This window comes from Maylandia zebra, linkage group LG10, assembly GCF_041146795.1.
Source record: "Maylandia zebra isolate NMK-2024a linkage group LG10, Mzebra_GT3a, whole genome shotgun sequence".
Classification (NCBI taxonomy): domain Eukaryota; kingdom Metazoa; phylum Chordata; class Actinopteri; order Cichliformes; family Cichlidae; genus Maylandia; species Maylandia zebra.
The window spans coordinates 16,719,176-16,744,942 of record NC_135176.1 but is presented as its reverse complement, the minus strand read 5'-3'; the positions used below and the strand labels follow the sequence as shown (position 1 = coordinate 16,744,942).

Genomic DNA, 25,767 nt, shown 5'->3' with positions numbered 1-25,767 from the left:
GCTGCTTAAAAATACTGAGACAGATCTTCAGAGGTGGAACAATTTACCACTGTCATTAATTGGCCGCATTAATTCTATCAAAATGAACATACTTCCCAAGTTCCTTTACTTATTTCAATGTATCCCATGCTACTTACCCAATAAGTATTTTATAACACTGAATAAGCATATCTCTGCATTTATTTGGAATGGCAAAAGTCCACGAATTCGTAAAGATTTCATGCAGAGGACTAGGCCAATGGGTGGATTAGCCTTGCCAAACTTTCAGTCTTATTATTGGGCAGCAAATATTCGTAATATGCTGTACTGGATGAGTAATGTTACTACAGAGACTCCAGCTTGGCTCCAAATTGAGTCATCCAATTGTGGCAAAATTTGCCTATCAGCTTTGTTGAGTTCAGCTCTCCCATTAGAACTATACACCTATAAACGTAACCCTTTGTTGTATGACTCGCTCAGAATCTGGGTGCAATGTAGGAAAAGGTTGGGGTTACACTTAATGTCAATTAAAGCACCTATCTGCTCAAACCATATGTTCCCACCCTCCATGATGGACTCTGCCTTTAAAATAAGGGAAAGTAATGGCCTTAGAAATATCAAAGACCTTTTTGTAGATGGGATTTTTGCCTCATTCACGCAGCTCCTGAAGCAGTTTAATGTTCCTCGGCAACATTTTTTCCGCTATTTACAAATTCGTCACTTTGTAAAGAGTCGATTTCCTTCATTTCCGGAACTACCTGAGGAAACTTCTTTGGATAAAATTATTAATATAAACGTTCATAAGAGAGGGGCGATTAAAGAAATCTATGCTATACTATTAGATCTTCAATCTCCTTCTCTCTTCATCCTTAAAGCACAGTGGGAGAAAGACCTTGGGATGACTATAACAGATGAGCTCTGGCAATCTTTTCTCCAGAGGGTACACTCTTCTTCGATATGTGCCAGGCATGGGCTCCTTCAATTTAAGGTCCTACACCGATTACATATCTCCAAGGAAAAGTTAGCCAAGTTCTATCCAGGAGCTGACCCTCTGTGTAACAGATGTAAAGCAGAAACAGGTTCGCTCCTTCATACCTTTTGGACATGCCCCAATCTTCATACCTATTGGGTGTCTATATTTAACACTCTGTCAGAGATGTATAACGTTAAATATGAGCCTTCTGCTCTAACGGCTATCTTTGGGGTGATACCTCAAGACATCACTTTGCCAAAATGCTATTCGAATTCTATTGCCTTTGCTTCACTTATCGCAAGGCGCCTTATACTTTTAAGATGGAAGCAGGAAGCTCCTCCCACACATGAACAGTGGCTTGCGGAGCTCATGAGGTTTTTACATTTAGAAAAGATGAGATATACACTGGCAGGTTCAACCACCAAATTTCTTAGGGCATGGCAGCCATTCTTGATGTACATGGAAACATTTAAAATGACCACCTTATCATGACCAGATACCATATCTCTATATCGCTATCATAGCTAACTGTACGCTGAATGTCCCTTATACATTTTATTTTTCTATTTGTTTGTTGTTGTTTGTTTGTTTTTTGTTGTTTTGTAGGGGTTTCTTTGGTTTGTTTGTTTGTTTTTTCCTTCTCTATTTCTGTTATCTTTTGGGGTATTGTAAATACTGAACAGCAAACTACTGTATGTTCAATGTTTTGTTGTTAACATGCTGCTGTGACTGAAAATAAAATTTATAAAAAAAAAAAAAAAGATTGAATTGAATTGAATTGAAATAAATATGCTAAGATGAGATAGCTGACTTCATCTAACTAGCAAATGTTGTCCAGGCTACGTTGGTGATACAGTTTTTTTTAATGTGTATGATATTTTTGTCATGCGATTTTAAAGCTGGTCCTACAAGCGCATCCAAGAATAACATGCAGCTTATCTCAGAACTGTCGGTGAAAATTATTCTTGGAGCTAGGTTTAATTGAGCTGCATTTTAAAGAGGTGCAATTTCACAATTTGTGTATATTTTCTAAGTTCACTATTTTGTCATGTGTTGAGAAAAACACAGATTTTAAAATTACATGGTCTAATATTTACATTTAGCATAACTGCAACATTATTTTTTCGTTTTTTTTTTTAAAGACTCGAAAGGACTTGAAATTCAAAGTTTCAGACTTGTGACTTGACTCGGACTTTTACACCAGTGACTTGAGACTCGACTCTGACTTGCCTGACATTACTTGAGACTTGACTTGAGACTTGAGGATAAAGACTTGAGACTTACTTGAGACTTGCAAGACAATGACTTGGTCCCACCTCTGTTAAGTAGGTGGAACTTGTGACTCTATATTCTATAGAGTCAAAATAGCATTCATCTAGTAGCCACCAAACTCTCTCACCCTATAGCAGGCACAGATTTTAGTTGGTTTTTGCCTCAGCTTCCTATTTTATTACTAAAGCATATTTTTCTGTACAACTTCTGTATGCGCTTGTGGTCCCTTCTGCCTTGTGGTGAAACGGCACTGAAAGCAGTGCAGTAAAGTGGTTAGGTGCTGTTTTACAGTCTTGTGTGTCTTCCTCAGGTTTATTTGACCATTTTAGTGCTGGATGTGAATGACAATGCTCCAGTCTTCCAGAGAAGAGACTATGCTGTAACTGTCCCCGAGGATGTAGCCGTGGGAACCGAGGTGGTGCGAGTCCTGGCAACAAGCGCTGACATCGGACCTAATGCTGAGATCACATACAACATCCGGTCGGGTAATGAGTTAGGAAAGTTCACCATAGACAGGAAATGGGGTGAGTAGATATCTCTGTGTGTGGCTTGTGCCATGTTATTGTGAAATTTAAAAGCAGGGAATTAAAAAAAAATGAATATCTACTGATATGTGTGTTAAGGTTCTATTTCAGTGGCTGATGATTTGGACTTTGAGGTGTGTAAGGACTATTATCTCACCATCGAGGCCTGGGACAATGGCAACCCTCCTCTTAGCACAGCTACAATGGTAACCATTGAACTTATGGATGTCAATGACAACGCTCCAGCTTTCAGTCAGGACATCTACAATTTGCTGGTCAGCGAGGATGCATCTGTTGGGCAGACAGTTACAAGGGTAAGATTTAAGGCCAGATTTACTAAATGGGGCAAAATAGCCTATCACTCCAATAGAGACTAGTTATATTTAAAACAGGCTTTAGTAATTGATAGGCTCTGATGTAGGACTGTAAATTGTGTGACAACATTTTGACATCACCTTCTATAGCATTCTTGTATTAAGACAACTTAAATAACTTCAAGGGGAAATCTGAAAATCAAATTTCTATGCTCTTCAACTCCAGTACCACCGTATTTTCGATTTTGTGGATTAATCTTGTGTATCTGTGATCTATATCTCACGTATTGTCAAAGTGCACACTGCTGAGTTTCTGTATATCCGCCACTAAAAACAGTTAAGTGTTAGGGCATGGCAACCTCATGTGCTGTCCGTGCTCCTGAAACTAATTTGAGTGTAAAAAACCCTGAATTGGATGAGTGGAAGAGAATGGATAGATGGAAAACTTTATTCGACTTTATTTTGTTTTTTTATTAATGCTAATACATTGATCATGTTGATGTCAATCTAATCCTGACTATTTTCAGGTTTAAAGTCAGTGTTGTCATCCCTTCGTTCTCTTTGGTCTTTAGCCAGTTTGTATTTGACCCCAAGGAAATCAGGCCACTTTCTTTCCCTCCGGGTGTCTGTTTTTTAGGTAGTGGCTGAAGATCTGGATAGCCAAGTGAATGGGCGCATCACCTACTCTATCCTGAAAGGTGACCGAAACAACCACTTCTGGATTGACCCTGTAGCAGGACTTCTCAAAGTCAACAAGAAGCTTGACAGAGAACTTGTAAGGATGCATGTTTAAGTACAAAATCTCATAAACAATCAATTGTAATTTTCTGGTTCATGAGCACAGTCAGGACAGAAAATACCAGGTCCCATCAAGGTCAACGCTCAATGAAATATCACATTATGCGAGCATAAGAGTGCTTGCCACACTGCCTGATGTACATACAGATATGGCAATCACATTCTCTTCTTCACCGCCTAGGTGTCCAGGTACTCTTTGTCGGTACAGGCGTTTGACAGTGGCTCTCCTGCGATGTCCTCCACAGTCACAATCAACATCGATATCTCTGACGTTAACGATAACCCCCCAGTTTTCAATCCTCCCAATTCCACGGTGGTCATACAGGTACATTTGTGCGTGTTTGCTGTCTATATTTATATTATTAGTTCAATGTTGTCTCAACTTCACTTTCTTACTTCCAGCTAAACCAAGCTGCTGGCACCACCCTGCTCCAGTTATCAGTCAGCGACAAAGACTCCCCTAAGAATGGTCCACCCTTTGAGTTTCGGATCAAGTCAGGAAATGAGGGAAACTTCTTCTCCTTGGACCAGACTGGGACTCTGAGGTCTAACCGTGTGTTTGGCCCTGAAGCCCCCAGAGAATTCACTCTTGAAATCCAGGTTAGGAACTTTACGGTTTTAAAAAGTATCCTATTTAATATGAAGACTTTTCTTTTATGGAGAACTTTAACACCAGTGTAAATTCAACCCACTAAAGCAAGACCTTATTATTACTGTAGAACTTTCTTTGCTGTTAAGTGTCATTATAACTTTTTTTATAACTTTGTCTCTCTCAGGCAACTGATTCTGGCAAGCCTAGTCTCTCCTCCTCTTCCTGGGTATTTCTGAGGGTCATTGGGAACAGTCAGTACAAGCCGACTGTCTCCCCTCTGGAGATCTTCATCGTCATGGTCACGGATACCTTTCCAGGTGGCCCGATCGGTCGGATCTCTGCAACTGACCGTGACCTGAGTGACGTTTTGTCATTTACCCAGAAGCCTCAGCCCAAGAGCATGTTTAAGGTCAACAGACAGGATGGCAGCATTGTAGCGCTGCCAGGCCTGGAACCTGGCAGGTGAACGCTAGACCACACAAACACACAGGAAAACAAAACACTGATATGGAAAAAAGAAAACTTTTTGGTGTAACAATTCAGTATCTTTTCTTGCCTTTTCTCAGGTACCAGATGAACGCTACAGTGAGCGATGGACGTTTTGCTGTGATAGCTGACGTTTCCATCCAGGTCGAACAAGTGACAGATGTCATGCTGCGTAGCGCTCTGACCCTACGTTTCAACTTGCTGTCTCCAGAAGACTTACTTAGTCGCTACCTTAGCCAAATTAAGCTAACGTTACGGGGACTAGGTGGATGGAAGTGGTCACCAGGGCAGCAGGATCCTCTTCACATACTCAGTGTACAGCCAGTGATGGGGACATCGGATGTGGACCTGCTTCTAGCCATGGAGAGGCCAGAGACGCCGGGCAGTGGACGCATGGCTGTGTTCTACTCCCAGCAAGAGCTGTCTGCAAAGCTGGAGGAGGTGGCAGCGCAGGGTCAGATTCGAGGTGTGCTAGCTGGGGCTGTGGTGGTGAGCAGCACTTGTTCTGGCGAGCTGGAGTGTGGGGATAGAGTGTGTGAAAACACACTTGTGATGGACGGGAGCTCGCCTGTCACCTACAGCACAGAGAGGGTCAGCTTGGTGTCGCCTACGTTCAGCCGCAAAGAGACCTGCACCTGTCCCGGTTTGTACTACACTCATTTTTGAACCTTCACAGAGTCAGTGTCACAAACACGTATCATCAGTTCATGAACGGCATTGGTTGATAGTTTTCATGTAAAAATCAGTAAAATCCTGAAATATCTGAATGAAAACATGCAGAATTTTTGCTTATGTAGTATACATTTTGCATTCTATAAAAAAGAAAATACAAAAACTACAGAGGCATATATTATGCATGTAAATATAAATAAATTAATGAAAGAATAATGTAAATCTGAAGGCTTTTCACATGATGACAAATAATATTTATATTTCTACCCCTTTTCAAACAGGAGGGACATGCCCCACCCCTGTGGAGCTCTGTGAAGGTCAGTCCTGTCCAGCTGATATGCAGTGTGTGCGTTCTGGTCCTACTGCGCCATCTGTCTGCCAGTGTCAGCCCGAGAGACTAGATGACTGTGCAGGTGTGTTTTGGCATGCCTGCAGTTTGTATAACTTCTGTCTTTTTGATTTAGTTTGATGAGGTTTAGTGTAACCTGAAACTTTTCCCGCTTCTCTGTGTGTTACAAATGTGCAGGCCAGACCTCGCTGAGTTTCTCTGGAAACAGCTACATCAAGTACAGAGTGACAGCGAGTGGCCAGAGCGGAGAGATGAAGCTCGGCCTCAGGATCAGAACACTTCAGAGAAGAGGAGTCATTATGTTCACACGGGTTAACCCCTGCACCATGCTTAAGGTACAGGTTACAGGGCTATGCTTTTTTGGGGGTCATGCAAAACACTGGCTGCTCATTTCCTGTTAGAAGGAAACATGTTTCTCAGTATATGTTTTTTAGAAAACATCATCAGGTATTATTCAGAAGATATAACTTTTTGTTATATAATATCACACTTCACCGAGTTCTTTTGATTCCTCAGAGGCATCTGATGGAAGACAAAACACTGCTCAGTAGACCATTTAACACTTTATTATTTCTAGAAGGGAGATGCGTCCTGCATGACACGCTGCTGCGGATCTCAAATTGGTGTTGTGCCACTAACAGTTTTATTACAGAAGCTTTTTAACTCTAATCTAAACAACAGTGTCTCAGTAACTTCCACTAGAGATGGTCGCCTCTTATCTACACTTTCCCAGGCAAGCGTGAGTGAGAGTCTACAGCTTTCTACTCCCCAAGGACATGTGGTCTCATGCCTTTATTTTTCAGGGCTGTGTCCACTTAATACTACACTATATAACTTTATAACAGTTATTATTAATAAGAAGCATAGCATTATTGAGGCACTGCAAATTATTTAGTTCCAACACTTTTCTTTCCTTCTACAGATTGAAGGCGGTCGACTCTGGTTTCAGTTGGACTGTGACAACACCCTTGGCATTATGGGTATCTCTGGCAGACCGATAAATGATGGCCTGTGGCATGCAGTCACTTTGGAGCTGACTATGAACTACACTCTCCTGTCACTGGATGACAGCTATGTGGAACGTCGCCGGGCAGCCAGAGCCCCGGTTCGTCTTTGGCCTTTGGCACCAGATTCATCATTTTTCTTTGGGGCCCAAGTCAGGCCACTAAATGGGCAAGGTGAGAGGCCAGGCCCTGGGTCAGGGAGGAGCCAGGGAGGGCCAGGGCTTGCAGAGCGTGGCGTAAGGGGCCCTCCGAGAGCTCAGGACGGCTTCCAGGGGTGCCTGGGCTCGCTGATGCTGAACGGAAATGAGCTGCCGCTCCAGAATAAAAGGAGCCGTTATGCTGAGATAGCAGGGCTCAGCGAGATCAAACTGGGCTGCGTGCTTTATCCAGATCCATGCGTCAGTCAGCCCTGCCTCAACGGAGCAATCTGCAGTAGCCTTCCCTCTGGAGGTGTGTGTATATATACAAAAAACATGATCATGTGTATGTGCCTTGCTGTGGGACACATTCATTACTTTGTTTTTACTCTGTTTTTTCAGTTTTTAATCATTTTATTTTGATAACTTGTTGTTGTATCATTGATCATTATCATTTATTAGAATTATGCACAATAGTTGATATTAATTATAATTTTCAGACATAAAATATCTCTTCCACAGGTTTTATGTGCACTTGCAGTGTTGGATTCACTGGGGGGCGCTGTGAAATTGAACTGACATCCTGCATGCCAAACCCCTGCCAGAATGGTGGAGACTGCAAGCTTGTAGGCAGCGCATTCCTCTGTGGCTGCCCTACTGGACTCGGGGGACTTATGTAAGATATAATAGCCTGGAATCGCTCACACTTTCTAGCCTTAATAACCGGCTGTAACAGCAGTGTTGACAAATGCTGTGTCCTGTTTAGAAAGTATGTAAACAATGAGAGCCGTACGGTGCTGATTATTAAGATACTCAATGTCTGTATCTCCCTCCCTCTCAGTGAAAACATGAAAGAGCATGTGCTGGACTCAAAATCCCATTCATTAGCCCACATTAGTTGTTATTGGGGGGGGGGGTTAGTGGTTCTAATTTAATTCTGCATAATTTTAGTTGAAAAGCCCATAATCATTCTCTAGCTGTCTTCTTAATTACAGCTTAGTAATTGCCTTTGAAATAACCTCTCTGCTCATGCGGCTGTTCCACAGAGCCACCAGCAGAGGGCACTCTTCCCCCACAGAGGAATTTTTTTGTTTTGTTTTTGGCTTTTTTATGCTTTTGACTTGGATTTAAAAATTCATTTGATTAATTTAAATTCAATTATCCTTACACTAATAAAACCATGGAATAAAAATGTATTGTTTTTTCAGGCACCAGATTGTTTATATCATTAATAATTAATGTTAAACACAGATTGAAACCAAACAAATAGCTGTTGAATTCAGTTGACTGTGGAGTTGTTGTTGTTTTTTTCTTCCAGCACTAAAATATATGCATTACAATAAAAAAATACAATATAGAATTTTGTTATGGAAAAAGCCAGAAAACTTGACATTTTCTCATTATTACTCATCTATTTCATAGGTTAATAAAACTAATGTGAGACAACTTCATTAACTTTTTTAATTATGGGATAAAGTATTCATCGTTTAAAATAATAATGAGAGGATATCACTGGCCAGCACATCCAGACCTTAATGAGTATTGTGTGTATAATTAATGACTAAGCTGTGACCTGCACTTTTATCATTTAAAAGCAAAACTTTGGAAAGTTCTGTCATGAAGCTTTCTGCAAAATTCTTCCGTCAGATTTGCAAAATGTTTTGAAAATCCCATCAAAGAGAAAATAATTGAAAAGAGAATTGCATGTATCTTCCATCCGCTGCACAGCAGGACACCATGCTTGAAATGACAAGCTGAGATGAGCATGTATGTGTCTGCAGTAAAATTACTTTTATGATGTTCAGCTGGAATTTGCTTCTTCAGTGGGAGTGTGTGTTCATGTTTTTTGCATTCATGCATAATTCTTTAAATCAGAACCGTCTAAATGTAAATAATGGGGAAAATTCCCAGCATTTGGGAAAAGTTTTAAATGTTTTAGCTCACTCTCACCTTTGCATTCTTCCTTTTTCTTAACTTTGATAACATCATATTGCGGCCCCCCATAGCGGCTTTACTTACTCGTTTTTGCTGCCACAGATGTGACGACGACGTCAACGAGTGTGACCAGGAAGCGTGCGGAAATGGAGGAGAGTGCGTGAACACATTCGGGTCATTCTACTGTAACTGTTCAGAAGGGTATGAGGGTCAGCTGTGCGATGATCTGACGCCTGGTGATCCTGGGGATGACACACAGGTAGCGTATGAGCGACGCTTGGAATTGGATTTTTGTAGATGTTACAGAATAAATGAAAAAATAATCGAGAAAACTCCTCGAATTGTTTTTTTGTGCATTCAGCTCGCACCTAATTGGACTTGGCATACACAGTGAAATTGAGAATTTTGAGTTTACAGCAGCCCCCTGGAAGGCTTATTCACCAACTTGGTATCTTTGTTCCCACAGCAGATAAATGAGAGTGTAGTAATGCCTAAATTGCTGTTTCTATTTGAAGTTGCTATGCTCTTGAATTTATTGTGCCATATACCTTATACTGAGACTGCAAACCCAATTAATGTGGCACATTATAAGAAGGAAGGTACCTTCATTAATCCCTGGAGGACTGCAGCAGAGTTGACAAAATCTAGTAAGCTTCTTTTACAACTAATGTATGTTAACTTTGTTCTTTGTTTGTTTGTTTTTCTTTTTAATTGAGTGCTTGCATTAGAGATAATGTATAATTTTATTGCCAAAACTTATTCATCACGCATTGCATTAAAACAAAAAAGCTGTGAGCTCAATCACTCCCTCCAAATTGGAAGACCATAAAATGTGCTCATAATCTTTTGGAGTAGTGAGTGCATAAGGGTTGTAAATATACCCAGCTTTAGATGATGAATTTTCCCGATACCAACATTTCATTTACTTCAATACTCAAAAGATGCTTTGTGTTTCAAAACTTTGCTAATTAGCGTCTCAGATGTAGCGATGAGATTCTTATTAATCTCATGTTTAGAGTAATAACAAACATTTAGAAATTGTTTGGGGGTTTAATATGAGCCCCCTTTGATAGTATTAAACATTTTGGGGGTAAACTAACTTCACTATGTTCCTCTCAGGTCCTGTGAATTTTTCCTATTTCTTAAGGACATGACTTTCAGATACTGTTGTAGATATTTATTCTTTTGTCATTCACTTGTCCAGCTTCCTCAAATATATATACACCATGCCAAGATATGCCTATTTTTTGGCTAATAGCTCTCTGGGAATCTGCTTTTTGGTGCAAAAACAGAATTTTATATCTGTCAAACTTTGTTACATTTTCTGTTGTTGGACTGAACGACTGGGAACAAACGATGTGTTTTTATAATAGGGTGCTAGTAAAAAATGCCTAAAATTTAATTGCAAATTGATTCTTTGCTAGGTTTTCTGTTATATGTGGGCACGGCACTAGTTCATCCTTTGATTAAGGTGTCTTTTTTATGCTTGAATGATTCACAGGTGAGTGTTAAGTGGCTTAAGAAAAAAAAAGCACTTCATGTTCATGTTAATCATCTGACAACAAAGACCTTTTTTATGAAGTGAATTATTTCTAAGCTTGTTCTTCTTTCAACTTTTTATCTGTGTATTTACTGATGACCTTAGAGTTTTTCTGACACTTAACTGTTTGTTATTCAACTAGAAAAAATTATTATAATATTATAATGTTTTAATCATTTTACTTTTCTTGTTGTGCAGGCTGAGCCTCTGTCTTACGTTGGACCAGGAGAGATAATTGGCATTGGAGTCCTTGCGTTTGTCATCATTTTCCTCCTCATACTCTTCATCGTCTTTAGGAAAAAAATCAAATTCAGGAAAGACTCAGATCCAGGCCCCGGTGTTCAGACTGGGATGGGCATCTCGGCTATCTCCACAGAAACTAGCTACATGCTGCACAAGACTGGCATGGGAGCAGAAGGGATTGAGTTTAAAGCCGTTCGTGTATCAGGCTCACCAGCAACCACAAGCACCTATGGTGAGGTGGGAGGCAGCAGTGTGGGCCCTCCCCAGGTCATGGTGCGCCCAACAGCCCACTCCCCTCTACCAGGAGGACTCAGTGGTGACAGGACCACTTCCAGTGAAGGCAGTCAGGTGTGCATAGCTTGTTTGAATTATGATATTTATGTGTCTGCTTTATAGTAAATGCTGCGGAACAGACAAAACTGTGACAAAGTTAAATAACTGAATATGTTCATACTGCTAATATCTAAAAAAAATAGTTGGTCAGACCATTTAGGAAAACACATGAATAATATGGTTGCTAAGCAGGAATGATATGCTTTAAAATAAGAGTATTTAAGTTTTAATATCAAACTATAACAATGAGCATCCAAAGTAATATCCACTTTGTATGACAATTTCAATATTTGTGGAGCATCATATCTCCCAGCTCATCAGTCCCTTTTGACGATGCTGCACTTCCTTAATTTATCTGAATTTATATTATAATTTAAAAGAAAGAATATTATTTCTTATATTAGTCCTATTTTTTAAAAACAGCCACAGTGTGCTGGAGAAAGAATACATGGGCTCCACACACAGCTCAACTATAAAAACTGTGTTTTTATGGCAGGAACTAGGTTTTGATATCAAATATAACACAAGGACGATATAGGTAGATTAAAAAGTAGTAATGTTCCCAGCACATTCGCTCTATTATGTAGATAATCAGCTTACAGGATACAGAAAGTCTGCTCACATTTAATAATCATGTTCATGTCTTCTTTGTAGTCAATTCTGCATGTGATGAGCTAAAATAAGCTTCACAGCAGCGACTTCATCATGTGTGTGGCCCTTCAGATAGGGCGATGACCCAGTTCTTCTTTCATGGCAATAATTAAGAAAAACAATTAATGGTATCAGAAAATCAATTGGAATTGTTGGAAATATAAAACAGAAAGGTCGTACACCGGTGCAGAATATTGTATTGTTTTTACAAAAAGCAATCATTTGATAATTTATGTATGTTTCTGATTGTGCGTGTAATTGCACAAAGAATGAAATAATGATTTGTTTTCTAATAACGCATGAAATCCTGTATAAATTTGTTTGCATTTCGAGTTTCTGAATAGTAACTACCTGGCTTGCCCTTACCCGAACTTTCTGGGTATTTTCTTGTGTCTCTGCAGATTAGCAGCTTCCTCTCAGACATGTCTAATGTCCGAGGTATGGCCAATAGGCGGGGCGTCGCAGTGTGCAGTGTGGCACCCAATCTCCCTTCAGCATCTGCTTGCCGCTCAGAGCATAGCCCGGCCCACAAAGTGTCCTGGGAAGGCGAAGAAATGAGGGAGAAAGAGCTGGAGAGGGCTAGAGATGAGAGAGAGGAGGAGTGGGGGCAGAGAGCTTTTGAGCTGGAGAGAACACAGAGAGATAACAGTCCACAGGGTAAGACTGCAACAGTCTGCCTGCAAACACACACACACACACACACACACACACACACACACGCATGTGCGCACACAGCTTCTAACCTGATCAAAAAGGCAAAGAGTACACAGGCCATGAACACATTGTGTTACACCAATACCACCATCTTCACTGAGAGAGCTCATTTCACAGTGCTCTATGCCTTTTGATCACACACATCAAAGAAAATGGCCCAGAGTAAGCAAGAGTGCTTAAAAAGTAATATTTTCTATTTTGCTATCATTTCAGTTTTCTTATTTATTTCCTAGGAGCAATAATGGGTAATAGAACTTTCTGTTACACTGCTGAAATTGGCAATTATGTCCACTTGTATCAGGATAACTCTCTTGGATCTTGTGGGCACTTCTGTTTGAATGGTCAGGGTAATCAGCCAGAACTGATGTCCTATGTTCTTGTCCTACTTTTGCAAAAAAAAAAAAAAAAAAGCAAGAAAGAAAAAATAAAAAATAAAGTTCAGTTAAAATCAAAGTAGTTGGAACACTCCCACACAAAGTCACCCAACTTCTCTGTCAAGTTTCCCTCTTTTTATTTTTCCTTAAATTTGCTTCACACCTACCTTTGTCAGCCGTACAGGCACCAAACCGAAGGAGAGAAGAATGTCATTGTAATTCAGCATCCGTCTGATATTTTAGCTGCCAACACTCTTCCCAGTCTGTTCTCTGTCGATGAAATAACCACGTTGCATTTCAGTGCGCAGGTAGGCGTCAGATATTTCGATCCTTTGTCCAGCCTGTTGTGTGAATAATACAGCTTGCGGTGGGAACTTCCTGGCTGTTAATTATTGATTTTTTCCTGTAGGAATGGGAAATAGGTTATTTTATTTATTTGGTCCCCCGCTGAGTGTCTGTAGAAAAAAGAAAAAAAAGAACCAGCACCACCTACTCACATTTACACCACCAGTCTATTAATTTAATGATGATAAACCTTATAGAAAACTGACCTCAAGATTACTGTGTTAATGACTGCAGTGTTAACTGCCAGGTTAACTAATCAATTGCAAATGAGTTTTGTAAGTTATTTACACCACGACAGCCACAAGCAAGTGCAATAATGTGTATTTCAATAACAAGGCCACAAGTCAAAACATGAAATAGTTACTAACCAGGGAACATCCCTGTTAGTAACTATGGTTATTTTCTGTTACTACCCGTTCGATCATAAATAAATAAAATGGGATGAATAATTAAATACTTGGAAAATACTCTTTGAACAAATCAGGCCTCATACTGAACTCTATAGTTTGGAGTTTTTTTGGTAACTGTTGGTAACTCTTCAGGATGTCTTCTTCATGGAGGAGTATTTTAAACACTAACTATGAACTGTTTCACTCACAGGAAGTCATTTCTGAAGACTGACATTGAAAAAAAAAAGGTTTGAACTGTACAAACTCTGTTTTCCCCTTAAATACTCTTTTTCCATGTATGTTTGCACTTGTTACGGTAAACTTTTGCACCTATTTCTTAGGTTACTTGCAAAATACTAAAAAGTGAAGGCAGACTCAAGACTTTTAGCATGTTCACAGGAGGACAACATGCCACAGAGATTAAAACCTGGTTCTAAAAATGGTCATTTCTGCTCTAAAGTTGGGTGTTTCAGAGTGAACTGATCGAGGCGTGACCTCTGGAGGTGAATATTGAAGCCAGTGCAGATGTGCCACAAACTGCAGTTCCTCTAGCTGTCACAATAGGCTGGCTTCAAGAGAGAGCTATTCCCCATATGCTTAAAATGTCCAACTTTACAGCATGTTTACAGTCTGGCTTCTATGGAATGTTTCAACTCTGAGAGTTTTTTTTTAACTCATCCATCTGGAGTTAGGAGCGCGGCCGCTTTGACTGACATTTATGTTTGATTTTGCTGAAAATGACTTTGAGTTGAAACTGTTGGATTGGCTCTGTTTTGCTTGGTAATTGTTAGTGTTTCAAACTGAAATGCTGAAAACTTGTCTGGAAAAAAACATAAAATAAGAAGGGAGCCAAATTGTAGACTGTATCACTTAAATCAGCGTAACATTATATTTTACTGAACTGGCTCGGCAAAGAAAGTAGTTTGGGTGGGTCTTAATTGTAGGAACTTGTAAGAAAAAAAACAGAAAGAAAGAAAGAAAGAAAGAAAGAAAGAAAGAAAGAAAGAAAGAAAGAAAGAAAGAAAGAAAGAAAGAAAGAAAGAAAGAAAGAAAGAAAGAAAGAAAGGGTAAAACATTTTTGCTTTTTCCAAAACCTGATTATATTAAGTGTCCCCTTGCCTGCATCCTGAATTAGACCTGTGGCTGCTGCACTGTCTTTCTTGTTTAGTTTGATTGATGGTACTGCCTTACTGATCACATTCCCACAGGAGCGTTTCGCTTCTTCCATATGCATTGAACCATGACTACGTAGCTTGAGCTCAGAAAGCTGAGGTTGATGTCCAGACATCCCGGCCCTCGCGGACACGGTTGCAGAGTACGGATTTGGTCACAAGATGGGCCGAGCCCTGAATGCTTGCTTACCAAACGTGAAGTGAAAAACAAGATTTTTGAAGATTTGAAATTCTGTCACACCTGACCTGTCAGACAAGGGTAAACTGTTGTGTTGTTATTATGAATTTACACCCACCCACCCACAGGAACAACTGTGTGCTGGGATGTATTAAGGTACAGCTGGAACTGCGGGAAGCAATTGCATGACATAAAATATTTGTATAGTCTTCTTGAAAAATGTATTTTTCTTGAGACGTTGCGTTAATGTGACACTGGCATCTTTGCTCCAAAATGAGCTGAATAAAAAGACTTTTGATTTACTTTTTTGACTTGATGCCATATAATTTGTTAGTGCATCTTTGTTTACTGTGACTCAATACAAGCATCTGGAGAAGAATTCATCTGAAAAGATGCTCATGAGGAAATATTCAGAACCCAGACCATTTATTGCCAATCAATGATTCTCACATTAAGATCCATCGCTACATAGCAGCAAGGCAGTAAAATGGATTTAAATAGCTTTCTATTTTCTATTTCTCTCTTTTTTTCCTCTCTGTTTGTTCCATCTACTAAATAAAAGCCTATTTAGTTTTCCCAAAAGTTTGCTAAAAGTTACTTTTAATCACATCAGCAAAACTGGCTCTTTGCATGCAGTTTTATTTTGCACAAACAATTGATCTCACAGCTCAGCCTTTCCACTCTGCTGGTCCTCTGTATTTCTTTCCCAATTTGAGCAAAAATGAAGAAAAAAAAAAGACTTCATTGCTTCTACATAAGGGGCACCTGGTAGAGAAATTCACCTGCTTCTGGCTGTGTTGTAAACAGTCTTTACAGCTTATCTGAAGTCATAAGTACCTGCTACGGACCTCCGGGCAGTTGTTTGACAGTCACTCAGAGGACACTTGGAGTGATTTGAAGGAAACAAACCTTCAAATAACAGCTCGGCAAAGGCACGAAAAAAGACCACACTGACTTGTAATCGCCAGTTTATTTGAAATGATGCCTCTGCAGACGTAAAGGTTAAGGAAAACTGGAGATATTAGGCCTGGTAGATTTCTCCAAACAAAATTTAATTTGATTTGTGTGCGCAGACAAAATTGCAGGGTTGTAACATAAAAGAAGACCTTTGATTACCACAGTATGAAAAGCTTGACCCAAAACAGAAACCTACTTGCCACCCTACCCTGTAGCGCAGTGACGTTGTCATGCAATTTGCTCTATTTTGCTTTTTTTCTTTAAGCAGTTATTCAGCAGTTACATAACCACCAGTAACTCGGTGGTCTTCACCCCCTCCATGATAGTGCTGACAGCATTAAATGGACAGACCTGGATTTGCAGTAGGTGTACTGGGATTTGTGGAAAATGCTGTACATCAAAGCAGCGAGGAAGCCTTTATGGGAAAAAAAAAATCATTCTGCAGGTCAAATATGTTTTTTAAATATGTTCTATCTGAGTCAAAAGTAGATGAATAGCAGATTTAGCCTCGCTCTTCTAACTGAACACAGCCAGCTAGAAAGAAAATGAATGGACAGGCGGAGTGACGGATCTGTGGACACATTTTTTCCCCATGAGTGCACTGAATGAACAAAGTAGAGAGTTTTCGGTCACTCTGATCCTTTCTTCTTTTCACCCTGATAGAAATCCAACTCAAAGCTGATGCGAGGTTATTTTAGCTCAGACTTTAGAAGCTTCTTATTAGCCGAAGTTAAGCTTTTAAATGTAAATACAGCACAAGCGTTACTGAGCTTTTCAGATCTGAACGGTTCGGATATCTGAACACGTCTTTCAATTCTGAACCTACATTTAATTTACCATGAGTGAAAGTTGCTGATGTGAATGAGTGTTGTTTTGTGTTTTTACATTAGACGTGTCGGAGCTGGCGGACGGGCTGGGGTGTCTCTCGGACTCCACCTCTGAGGAGCACTCACTTAGCTCCTACACTTCAGAGTCCTTCGATGACAACGGTAAGACTCTAATACTCAAATTAACTTAAGCGCATTTTAATTGCCAGAAGTTTGTAGGTAATGTTCCCCACACCAGTACCTTCTTTGTCCCACCATCATTTTAAACTCCTTCAACTAAAGCCTGGAACTTTCTGCAGAAAAAAGTCCTAAAAGTGGACAGATTTGTCAAGCATTCTCACTGAAACATGTAATTGTTTCTCGGTTTACCAGTGTCTTCCATCTTCAGTCTGTCCGCTGCTTCATGTTCTGCATGCATATCCTTCTAACCTTGTTGTCTTGCTGCTGCTGTTGTCTTTGCTCGCTGTTTGTGCGTGCTGTTCTTGCTTTGCTCTTGGTTGCCTGATGCTGTTGTCCGTTAGATAGACTGCCAATTATGTGTTGCTTGCTGCCACGTGTTACGTCTTGTGACTGTATTCAAGCAGGGAGTGTTTTAAATGGTTTCTGAATGTGTGCCGCCGTCTTTTAAGCATCTGACATTTCTTTCTTAGTTCCCTTGAGAGGGTTCGCCTTTCGCAGGGCTGTCACTGTGAATAGGAATTAGTTCCTAATGAATTGCCTGGTTAAATGAAGGTTAGTGTAAAATCAAATGCTGGGCCTGTAGTAATTATTGAAAAGCAGGGTGATATTAGAGAAGTGGAAATGCTTTAATGCAACCAATATGCACAGGTTGCCTGTGCATCTTTTTTTCAAAGCTACAATTCCCAGATAACTCGATAGCATTGATTTTCCACTGGCTAACTATAAGAGGGTGGAAGTCAAGCACCGTAATGATGCTGATGTGTGTGTGTGTGGTTGTGTTCTTTACATAGGAAATCTATGTCAGTGCTTTATTTCCTGTCTAATTAGTGTAGCTGCAAAGAGTCCTCGCTTTCTTACAGGACACCCACACACACACGCGCACGCACAGACACCACATGTATATAGACACGTTTGCAACATGCTTCCTCCGTGTTCTCAGCACCTCTGAGTCACCTCCACTGTATAAAACCTTGCCCTGCTCATGAATGCACTGAGATTATTTCCATTTCTTCTTCTCTCTTTCTGTCTTCTGCCTAGCCTCCATAGTGACAGTGATACGTCTCGTCAATGATACTGTTGATAACATTGAAAGTGAAGGTATGAAGGAAAATCCTCTGTTAACTCCCCTGTCTTCTTTGTGTCTGTCATTCCGACGCCAACATATTTGTTCAGCGGCAGAGCAAAAAGATTTACTGAATGCAGCCGAGCCGCTGCCATTCAGCCCCCGTTCTTATTACGAATTAAACATCCTGCTTAGATTTCTAATATTTGTTGTCAGTTTCTGACACCGGATTTCTCTGTGTTTCAGTTTTTCCCCTTTGGTTTCTGGGTTGTTTGTCTCGCTCTGTCTCTGACTTTCCCTTTCTCTCTGCCTTTGTAGTGTCAAACATGGACAAAGAACAGCGGCGTAGCAGCCCTGGTGAGTGAGATGCAACGCAATGGAAAAACATCTTATTAATTTGCCATTTCTTTGACTTTATTTGTCAGGGGTGAGAACCCACAACCTGACTTTTTGCATCCTTTGCAGTATTGTCTCTGAATACTTTCATCAGAGCCCAATAGTACAGATTACTATGTCTATTTATGCCGACTCTATCCACTCTTTGAATGTCAATGCAGGCTTCCAGTTTCCGATTATGTTTTCTGACCTCGGAGGTCGGGAAAAATAACTGGAATGTGAGTCAGTTTCTGTTGCCCTGTGTGTAGCAAACAGTGTAGGGCTTTCAGGTACAACATTCAGGCAGCTCTTTGATGAAATAAAAATATTATGTCCAGAGATACTTTTAAAACGTATTCTGCTTCATAGTTAATTAAGAAATTTTGAATTCTGATGACTGCTAAATTGGGCGCAGCAGTCCTAGCTCCAAGCAAAGCAAAGCTTTCACCCCGGCCTTGCAGAGGGTCTCAGAGGATTAGGGGCACTTTGAGCTAAGCCTCACATCCGCCCAGAACAGCAGAGGAGAAGGCAGCTTCAAACACTTTCTTTTTCAACATTTTTTTGGGGGGGGAATCATCTACAGTCTGAACACTGACTTTCTGCTCTTAGCGAATGCATGGCTTTCCTTAAACAAACACCGGGGCCGTCACAATCCAGTTGCACCTATCCTTTAAGATCCCTACTCCGCTGTCAGTTGCTTGTGCTACACTCTTGCAATCAATATTAATTGGCTCATAGTTACCAAGTCTGTTTGTTCTCGGTTGCATGTAATTTACTAGGTCTACAAAGCATTTCGTTTCCAACCCAGAGCAAGAGTGTGTTTATGCCTCAGTCACTGCCAGCCTGCTGAAGCACACGCAGCTTCATTTCAGACAAAGATAATTAAATGATGTTTGTTCAGTGGGTTTTTTTTGAAGACATCCTTTGGATTCAGAATTTTCTGTTTTTGCACAAAACATTTTTTTAATAAAGTTTTCAATCTCACAAGTTTATTTTCAAGCACAGCAAGAAGAAATGTGAAAAAAGCGAATCTGATATATCGTGGTATTTTTCCATTTTCTGTTTTTGTATACAGTTGCAGCATGATTGTGTGCATGTATTATCTATTATGAATTGTGTTTGTGGGTATAAGCGGTGTGCTAAATGGCTCTCTGCCAGCTTCCCTCTCTTGTTGTCGAAGCGTGCTTTCTTCTGTGTCATAATTCGCCGTCTCCTTTTGCATTCACCGAGAATTTCATCATCAAAGGTTCGCCGTCCCATGAGATATTTGTTTTGTTTCCCATTTTACTGACAGCGAGTCATCACCTGCAGAGCAAAGATGAGATTTGCGTAGAGTTCATCAAAGAGTACATTGTGGATTGTAAGAGCATTCTTTTTTCCCCCCCTCCCTTAACCCTTCGTTAGAACATTTTTTAACCAGAGACAGATATTTGAGGCAAGCATGGCATGGCAGTAAGATCTCGTTGGCATGGCAGTCCGTTAGATATCTGTGTCCACACATGTGTCATGAATTATATAGTAGTGGCTGGCATAAGCACAGTAATTAAGTGTACTCTCTGTCCCACACACAGGGTGACCCCTCTGCCTCCTCTCACTTCATCAATATGATATTTTTTCCCCTCACAGCTCATTAACCTAACCATGAATTATGCAACCTGCATGCTGTAGTTTGTAGGAAGTTGTGGATTAGCGGGGAGTTCTGTGTCAGTCCATTTAGCAGCATGAACTGAAATCTAAAATAAATAAATAAATAAAATGTCGACTAATTTTATTTGCACATTAATAAAAAAGTAAATGAGAACTGGAGCGATTACACGAAGCAAACACGCTGGAGAAATCCCACGGAACAAACAGAAAGCCCCACTTACTGGCACTTTGTGGGTCTCCTGCTACACCTCTCAAACATGCAGCGCACACATGCACACATGCACACACTATCATGCGTGTTTCATTTCTTGTGCAAAAATAAACCCAATCAAAGGTAGAGATAATAAGCATGGGGACAATTTAAGGGGAGAAGCAAAATAAACACAACAAGCCAGATAATATGCAAGCTATTCGGAAATGGGTTCAAAATTGATAATAAAATTGGCAACTTTTTTCCAGATGTTGGTGGTTTTACACCTTGAGAAAGCTTTTTTCATTCATTTTATTTATTTTATTTGTCTTTAGTTTTTTTTTTGTTTTTACAAGGGCAGCGGTAGAAGCGTAAGTGAAAATGAAATGTGTGTGCAGCTGTAAGAATCACAACAGTCCTCCTATAACAGATGCACAGAAGTGTAGTTACTGGTGTCACCACTCTCTACCTGCTGGAGATAAGATTGCAGCGATACTGCTGTTTTAGATGAGGAGTTTATTTACCGATGGACACCTTTCGCCGGCTGATCCTATTAGACTGATTAGATCTGAGTCTTCATCACACTGTGCTGTAACACTGTGGTTCTTTAACTTGTATGCAACAGCTGAAAAAAGTTCATGCTCCAGATTTTTTATCAGTTAATAGCAACAATAAATGATACAAGCTGAATGAGGTCTGCGTGATAGCATCGCTGTGCTTTTCCTACATAAATCATATTTTACTGCAGTAGATCTGTGTCCCACCGGTGGGACCACCACTGTAGTGCACCCTAATGCACACTACAGTAAAACTATATGCTTCCAGTGATTTAGAAGCAAAGATTTTTCCATGGAAAAAGACATATGTTGCTATTACACCATGTTAAGTTCCATTCCTTTCTTAGATTGTCCTTAAATCCATGCTGTTTATTACTGAAACTATGCCAAACTGTATTTTCAGCATACCGCTGGGAGTCTTCCTGTCAGACTTCAAGCTGGGTGTCGCCATCACGACTGCGTCCACCTGAGTTAGGATCCCATTATGAGCTTAATGACACCCAGCAGAACATCAGACGCGGAGGCAGCACGCACTCTCTGCAGCTGGACTACAGGGTGATGGGCTACAACGCGGACAAAAGCCGTGAGAGGACACAGGAAACTGGGAGGAGGACCTTTCAGTGGGAGAGGAATCAGTCTGGAGAGTGGGAGAGAAAACACACCCCGGACAGAAAAGAAAAGAGAAGGTACAAGGAGGAAGGAAGGAATATGAACATTAGGACCAAGGACATGGAGGGACACCAGGACCACGGAGATCAGCAGCTGCAGGACCAAGACAGCTGTGACGACAGCTCCTCGCCCGTGTATGAAGAGTACCAAGAGTCCAGACATGATCCGGAACAAAATGAAGACACGGAGAGCCTTTATGATATTCTACCCCCAACTCGGCGAGCCTATGAAGGATATCCGTCCAGTCCCCCAGGGCTAAACCTGCACCCAGCTCAACTTATGCCCCCCCTCAGGGCCTGGGACTTACAGACAGAGGAATGGAGGGGATCACGGGAAGACCATGGAGGGCTTGGCTCTAATAGTCTGGCAGGTTCTGGGGATGAGTTAGAAAGACTACTGAACCTGGTGTCACTGAGAGCCAGGAGAGCCACACGAATAAACAGAGCCTCTACCAGATCTGAACCTGCAGCAGGCTGGGATGGGCTGAAATGAGCTCACGCTCAAAATAAAAAGATTTTCTGTTCCTTTGCAAATCACAGAGTGGCGGTGATCCTCTCTGGTTACGGTTCACATTTATAATCTACTCGAACACTGGTCCACCACCTAAAAAAAAATAATTGGACAAGAATGTTAACATACACACTTTTATTATCCGACATTATTATCCTTGTGTAAACAAGCACTAATCCACCACCAATCCCCTGGCTCATTTGTAAGCGGGAGGAATAAGAGGAAATATATGTGTCTCGTCACAGCTACACCTTGGCTGCCATTGGCTCTGAATCAGTGCTTTTACATGTATTATTTAGAGTCACTGAAGAAGAACATTTGGAGCTTGTTTTAGATCGCGTACCCCTGTATGTGCAAATTTTCAAATCATGTATTTCGTTCATCGCTGTGTCGGATCGCACATGTACTGGCAGACAATTATTTTGTTAACTCAGCCGTGCAATACTTAATGCATTTATTATTTTTTACTGACGCGCACTCAGGTTTGTTTTGCAGGGAGCTTTTCGCTCACATCCCACACAGACACGAGAGTATTAAGATTACCTGAGGTTGATTTTACACAATCATTTAATTTTCCTTTGTGGATTTATTTATTTATTCATATTTGTAGCTTTGCTTATGAGTCTCTTCATGAGCACATGTGTTATAGTTACCTGGCCTGTGTAGATATGATTAAATACAGGACTAAGGATATATTTTTTTATTTACTGAATCGGCTATTCTAAGTGAGTAGAAGGACACAGAGCTACTTATTAAAACACATTAATTTAATCAATATGTACATAATGTAATTTGAATATATTGAAGCTTTAGCAGTGCTTCAGGCAGACTGAAGCCCGCTTTACACCTGGTGTTAATATGTGAAATGAATTTCGGGGCATTATGTGCAGAACGGCTTAGAGAATTGTGTGGACATGCAACCGTGAAGTACAGAATCACTCACCCAGGACATGTGCTCATGGTTGGCTCGCTGATAACGCAGTGTAAATGCTGCTGCATTCCCAGTTCACACACAACAAAGGGAATGCAAATGAAACTAAACTCCACGTAACGAAGCTTCGAAACAGCGCTGTTCTCTGAGAATATTCCTAGTTGACTCCTAGTTGGCTAGGAGTAATTAAAGATAAACATATTCATGGTAGCTGTTCGGGTCATTTGTGGATTTTTTTTAAAAAGACACACCGTGTGCACAAAAATACACACACCTCTTCCCATGCACAAACTGGTATTTGTAAAGGAAGAATGTGTGGACCGTGTTCGTACTCCAGACCGTGACAGACCATCGTGAGGCAAGCCCGACAGAATGGAGAGAAGATGAAAAATGAACAGAGACAGAAGTGAAGAAAAACAGCCAGTTTGGCTGAGCTTGCATTCCCTGTTATCAATATATATATTTCCAGCTCATAAACGCATCATCAATAACTTAGCCTCTGCACACCACCACAGTGGATTTTAAATCAACCAGTCAACCTGTGATTGAAGTGCAGACTTTAAGCTTTAGTTCAAGGGATTTAACAAAAGTGTCCCATTAATATTGTTTAGGAATTACTGCCATTTTAATAGACAATCGCCTATATAGTTGGGTGGTTGACTGACAAGCAGTTTTATGACCAGATGAGACCTGTTTCCTGTTCATTTTATTATAAATTAAGGAGGTAAAAAAAGAAACACGAGCAGCTTTCAGTTCTAGATCTTTTATCTCCCTGAAGATGTTCTGTCAGATCTTCAAAGAGTCACTGTGATGGTGTACAGAAGCAAACAGTGAAACAATGTCCAAATACTTATGAACCTACAGTAACTGTATATGTACCATTTACAAATTTCAACTTGATCAGACCTTTCCATGTTCTGCTTGTTCTTTCTCATCTTCTTCATCATCTTCCTCTTATTATTGTTATTTTTTTCGGTGTAATAATTGTGGGTGCTAGCTGTATATGATGGCCTGCTTTCCTCCTGTGATCTGATGTACTTGTTGCCTCTTGTTTGCAGTCTCCGTTTTTTTTTTTCTGTCTTATTTTGTTTTTACTTCTGCCAGGATCCTCTGCCCTGAACTTCCAGAGGTGAAAGCTTTTTTTCTCCCATCACTAGTTTCTCTTATGTTCGTGATTCCAGAACTGAGATCACCAAATACACATTTTAATTAGTCCACGACTCATATTAGTGTCTCAGTCTCAGATTTGAGGAAATTGCACTTCTTCTTTGCTGTGTTTTTTTTTTATAATTGTCATGTCTAATCACTGCTTGATTTATATGCAAATGAGGAATAAGGGAGGATTTACATCATTCATTATGAAAGCTCTAAGTGGAAATCATGCACATGTGTAAAGTTTCGCTTTGATTGAGATTTATAAAAGAGCACCATGTGTAGGCACGGGTTTCCAAATATGAGTAGAGGAATACAGATTCACTCGTAAATTTGCATAAACTTTTATGCATCTGGCTCATGTCAGAACTAAAAGCCACCTTCATGTCACAGTTACTACGCTCATCATCTCATCTGGTAAACATGCCTTTGAGAAAATGCTCAGCAAACAATATATGTACATCAAATTGAAAGACAGAGTAGATGCTACAAAGTAAATACAAGCCGTCTATGTCTCTAAGTATGTAGTGAGAATCCAAGGCCGCACTTTTGTGTTAAATTAGCGCATTTGTTGTTGCAAAAGTGGTTTTCATTGACAGAGTTGAAAGATACTGTGCCGATGGACTCTTTGGAAATACCGTAACATCCAGCAGTAACAGACACATACCAGTTGACATGTCTTATTGTGATCAGGTTTAGTTTCACCTAATGTATTTTGTGTCTTATAATAGCATCGTCCATCTATTCATCCTCTCTATCCAATTCCTATTCAGATGTACTCTGTATTTGGGGGGCTGAAGCGTGCCACAGCTTGCACAAAGAAACATACCGGACAGGTCAGACTACAACATGGATAAACACATTCACACCTGTGGGCACTTTACAGTTTCCAGTTCACCGGGCCTGCATGTCTGCAGACTGTGGAAGAAAGCTGAGGCACCTAAAGGAAACCCACAGGAATACCGTGAGAGCATTCAAACTCAATACAACAGCTTCCACAGGCAGAGGTTTGCAACCCAGAACCTCAGTGCTGTGAATCAACGCTGCCAGCAACTGAGACATCTTTGCTGTCATCTTTTTATTCTTTATTGCCATCCACTGCAGTTGAATCATCTCGCAAACTACCATTCATTCCTACAGGATCATAAGTTATTTCAGGTCACTCACATGCTGAAGCGCAGCGCTGCATGGGTGTTTGAGTGGCTGCGCATTAACAAGACTTGAAGAATGTTCCCCAATCAAGGAGATTCACGTTTTATCGAGAATGAGAGAACGAGAACGGCATTTGTCCTCGGGGCGAATGTGTAATGGGTGTGTTATAGCAGGTTAGCTAGATCTCAACCTAGACTATGTGAGATAAATAATCCCCATAAAATATTTAATCCTATCAAGTCAGTCTTGTCATGCCTCTTATGTTTTTCTTTCCCTCCCCACCGGAATCTGGCAGATTCATTTAGCGGAGCTTAAAGTTGTCAATGTCCTGGGAAGACATGAAGGCATAATAATGTCCCCTGAAAATGTAAAGTGCACAACGTGTTTGATCAGTTAAACAATAAATTTCATTCTGAAATCATCAGAGGTGATTTGAAAAGGCTGTTAGGATCTTGGCTTAGATTCCCTTGCCTCTATACGCTGTCAACAGTTGAGCAGATTTCAGCATAATCTTCGCATTATGCCTTTTTGTTTACCTCAGGAACTGAATTATTTGCTGACTTGAATACATGGATCCAGCTTA

At 40.4% G+C, this 25,767-nt stretch overlaps 1 protein-coding gene across 4 annotated transcripts in view; it reads left to right on the top strand.

Annotated features, from left to right (window-relative positions):
* fat3b (FAT atypical cadherin 3b) overlaps positions 1 to 25,767 on the top strand; it is a 74,225-nt gene extending 48,458 nt beyond the window's left edge. The window contains exons 35-53 of one of the 4 annotated variants that reach the window (XM_076889192.1): positions 2,535 to 2,748; positions 2,848 to 3,062; positions 3,700 to 3,837; positions 4,042 to 4,185; positions 4,263 to 4,460; positions 4,637 to 4,914; positions 5,019 to 5,581; positions 5,892 to 6,023; positions 6,137 to 6,294; positions 6,882 to 7,413; positions 7,623 to 7,776; positions 9,138 to 9,294; positions 10,774 to 11,166; positions 12,204 to 12,459; positions 16,822 to 16,920; positions 17,977 to 18,036; positions 18,320 to 18,358; positions 19,671 to 19,736; positions 21,174 to 25,767. In XM_076889192.1, the coding sequence (XP_076745307.1) occupies positions 2,535 to 2,748; positions 2,848 to 3,062; positions 3,700 to 3,837; positions 4,042 to 4,185; positions 4,263 to 4,460; positions 4,637 to 4,914; positions 5,019 to 5,581; positions 5,892 to 6,023; positions 6,137 to 6,294; positions 6,882 to 7,413; positions 7,623 to 7,776; positions 9,138 to 9,294; positions 10,774 to 11,166; positions 12,204 to 12,459; positions 16,822 to 16,920; positions 17,977 to 18,036; positions 18,320 to 18,358; positions 19,671 to 19,736; positions 21,174 to 21,931 (4,554 nt within the window). In that variant the 3' untranslated portion in view covers positions 21,932 to 25,767. The remainder of the gene's footprint in view (positions 1 to 2,534; positions 2,749 to 2,847; positions 3,063 to 3,699; positions 3,838 to 4,041; positions 4,186 to 4,262; positions 4,461 to 4,636; positions 4,915 to 5,018; positions 5,582 to 5,891; positions 6,024 to 6,136; positions 6,295 to 6,881; positions 7,414 to 7,622; positions 7,777 to 9,137; positions 9,295 to 10,773; positions 11,167 to 12,203; positions 12,460 to 16,821; positions 16,921 to 17,976; positions 18,037 to 18,319; positions 18,359 to 19,670; positions 19,737 to 21,173) is intronic. The other 3 variants (XM_076889193.1, XM_076889194.1, XM_076889195.1) reach the window with 3 other exon arrangements.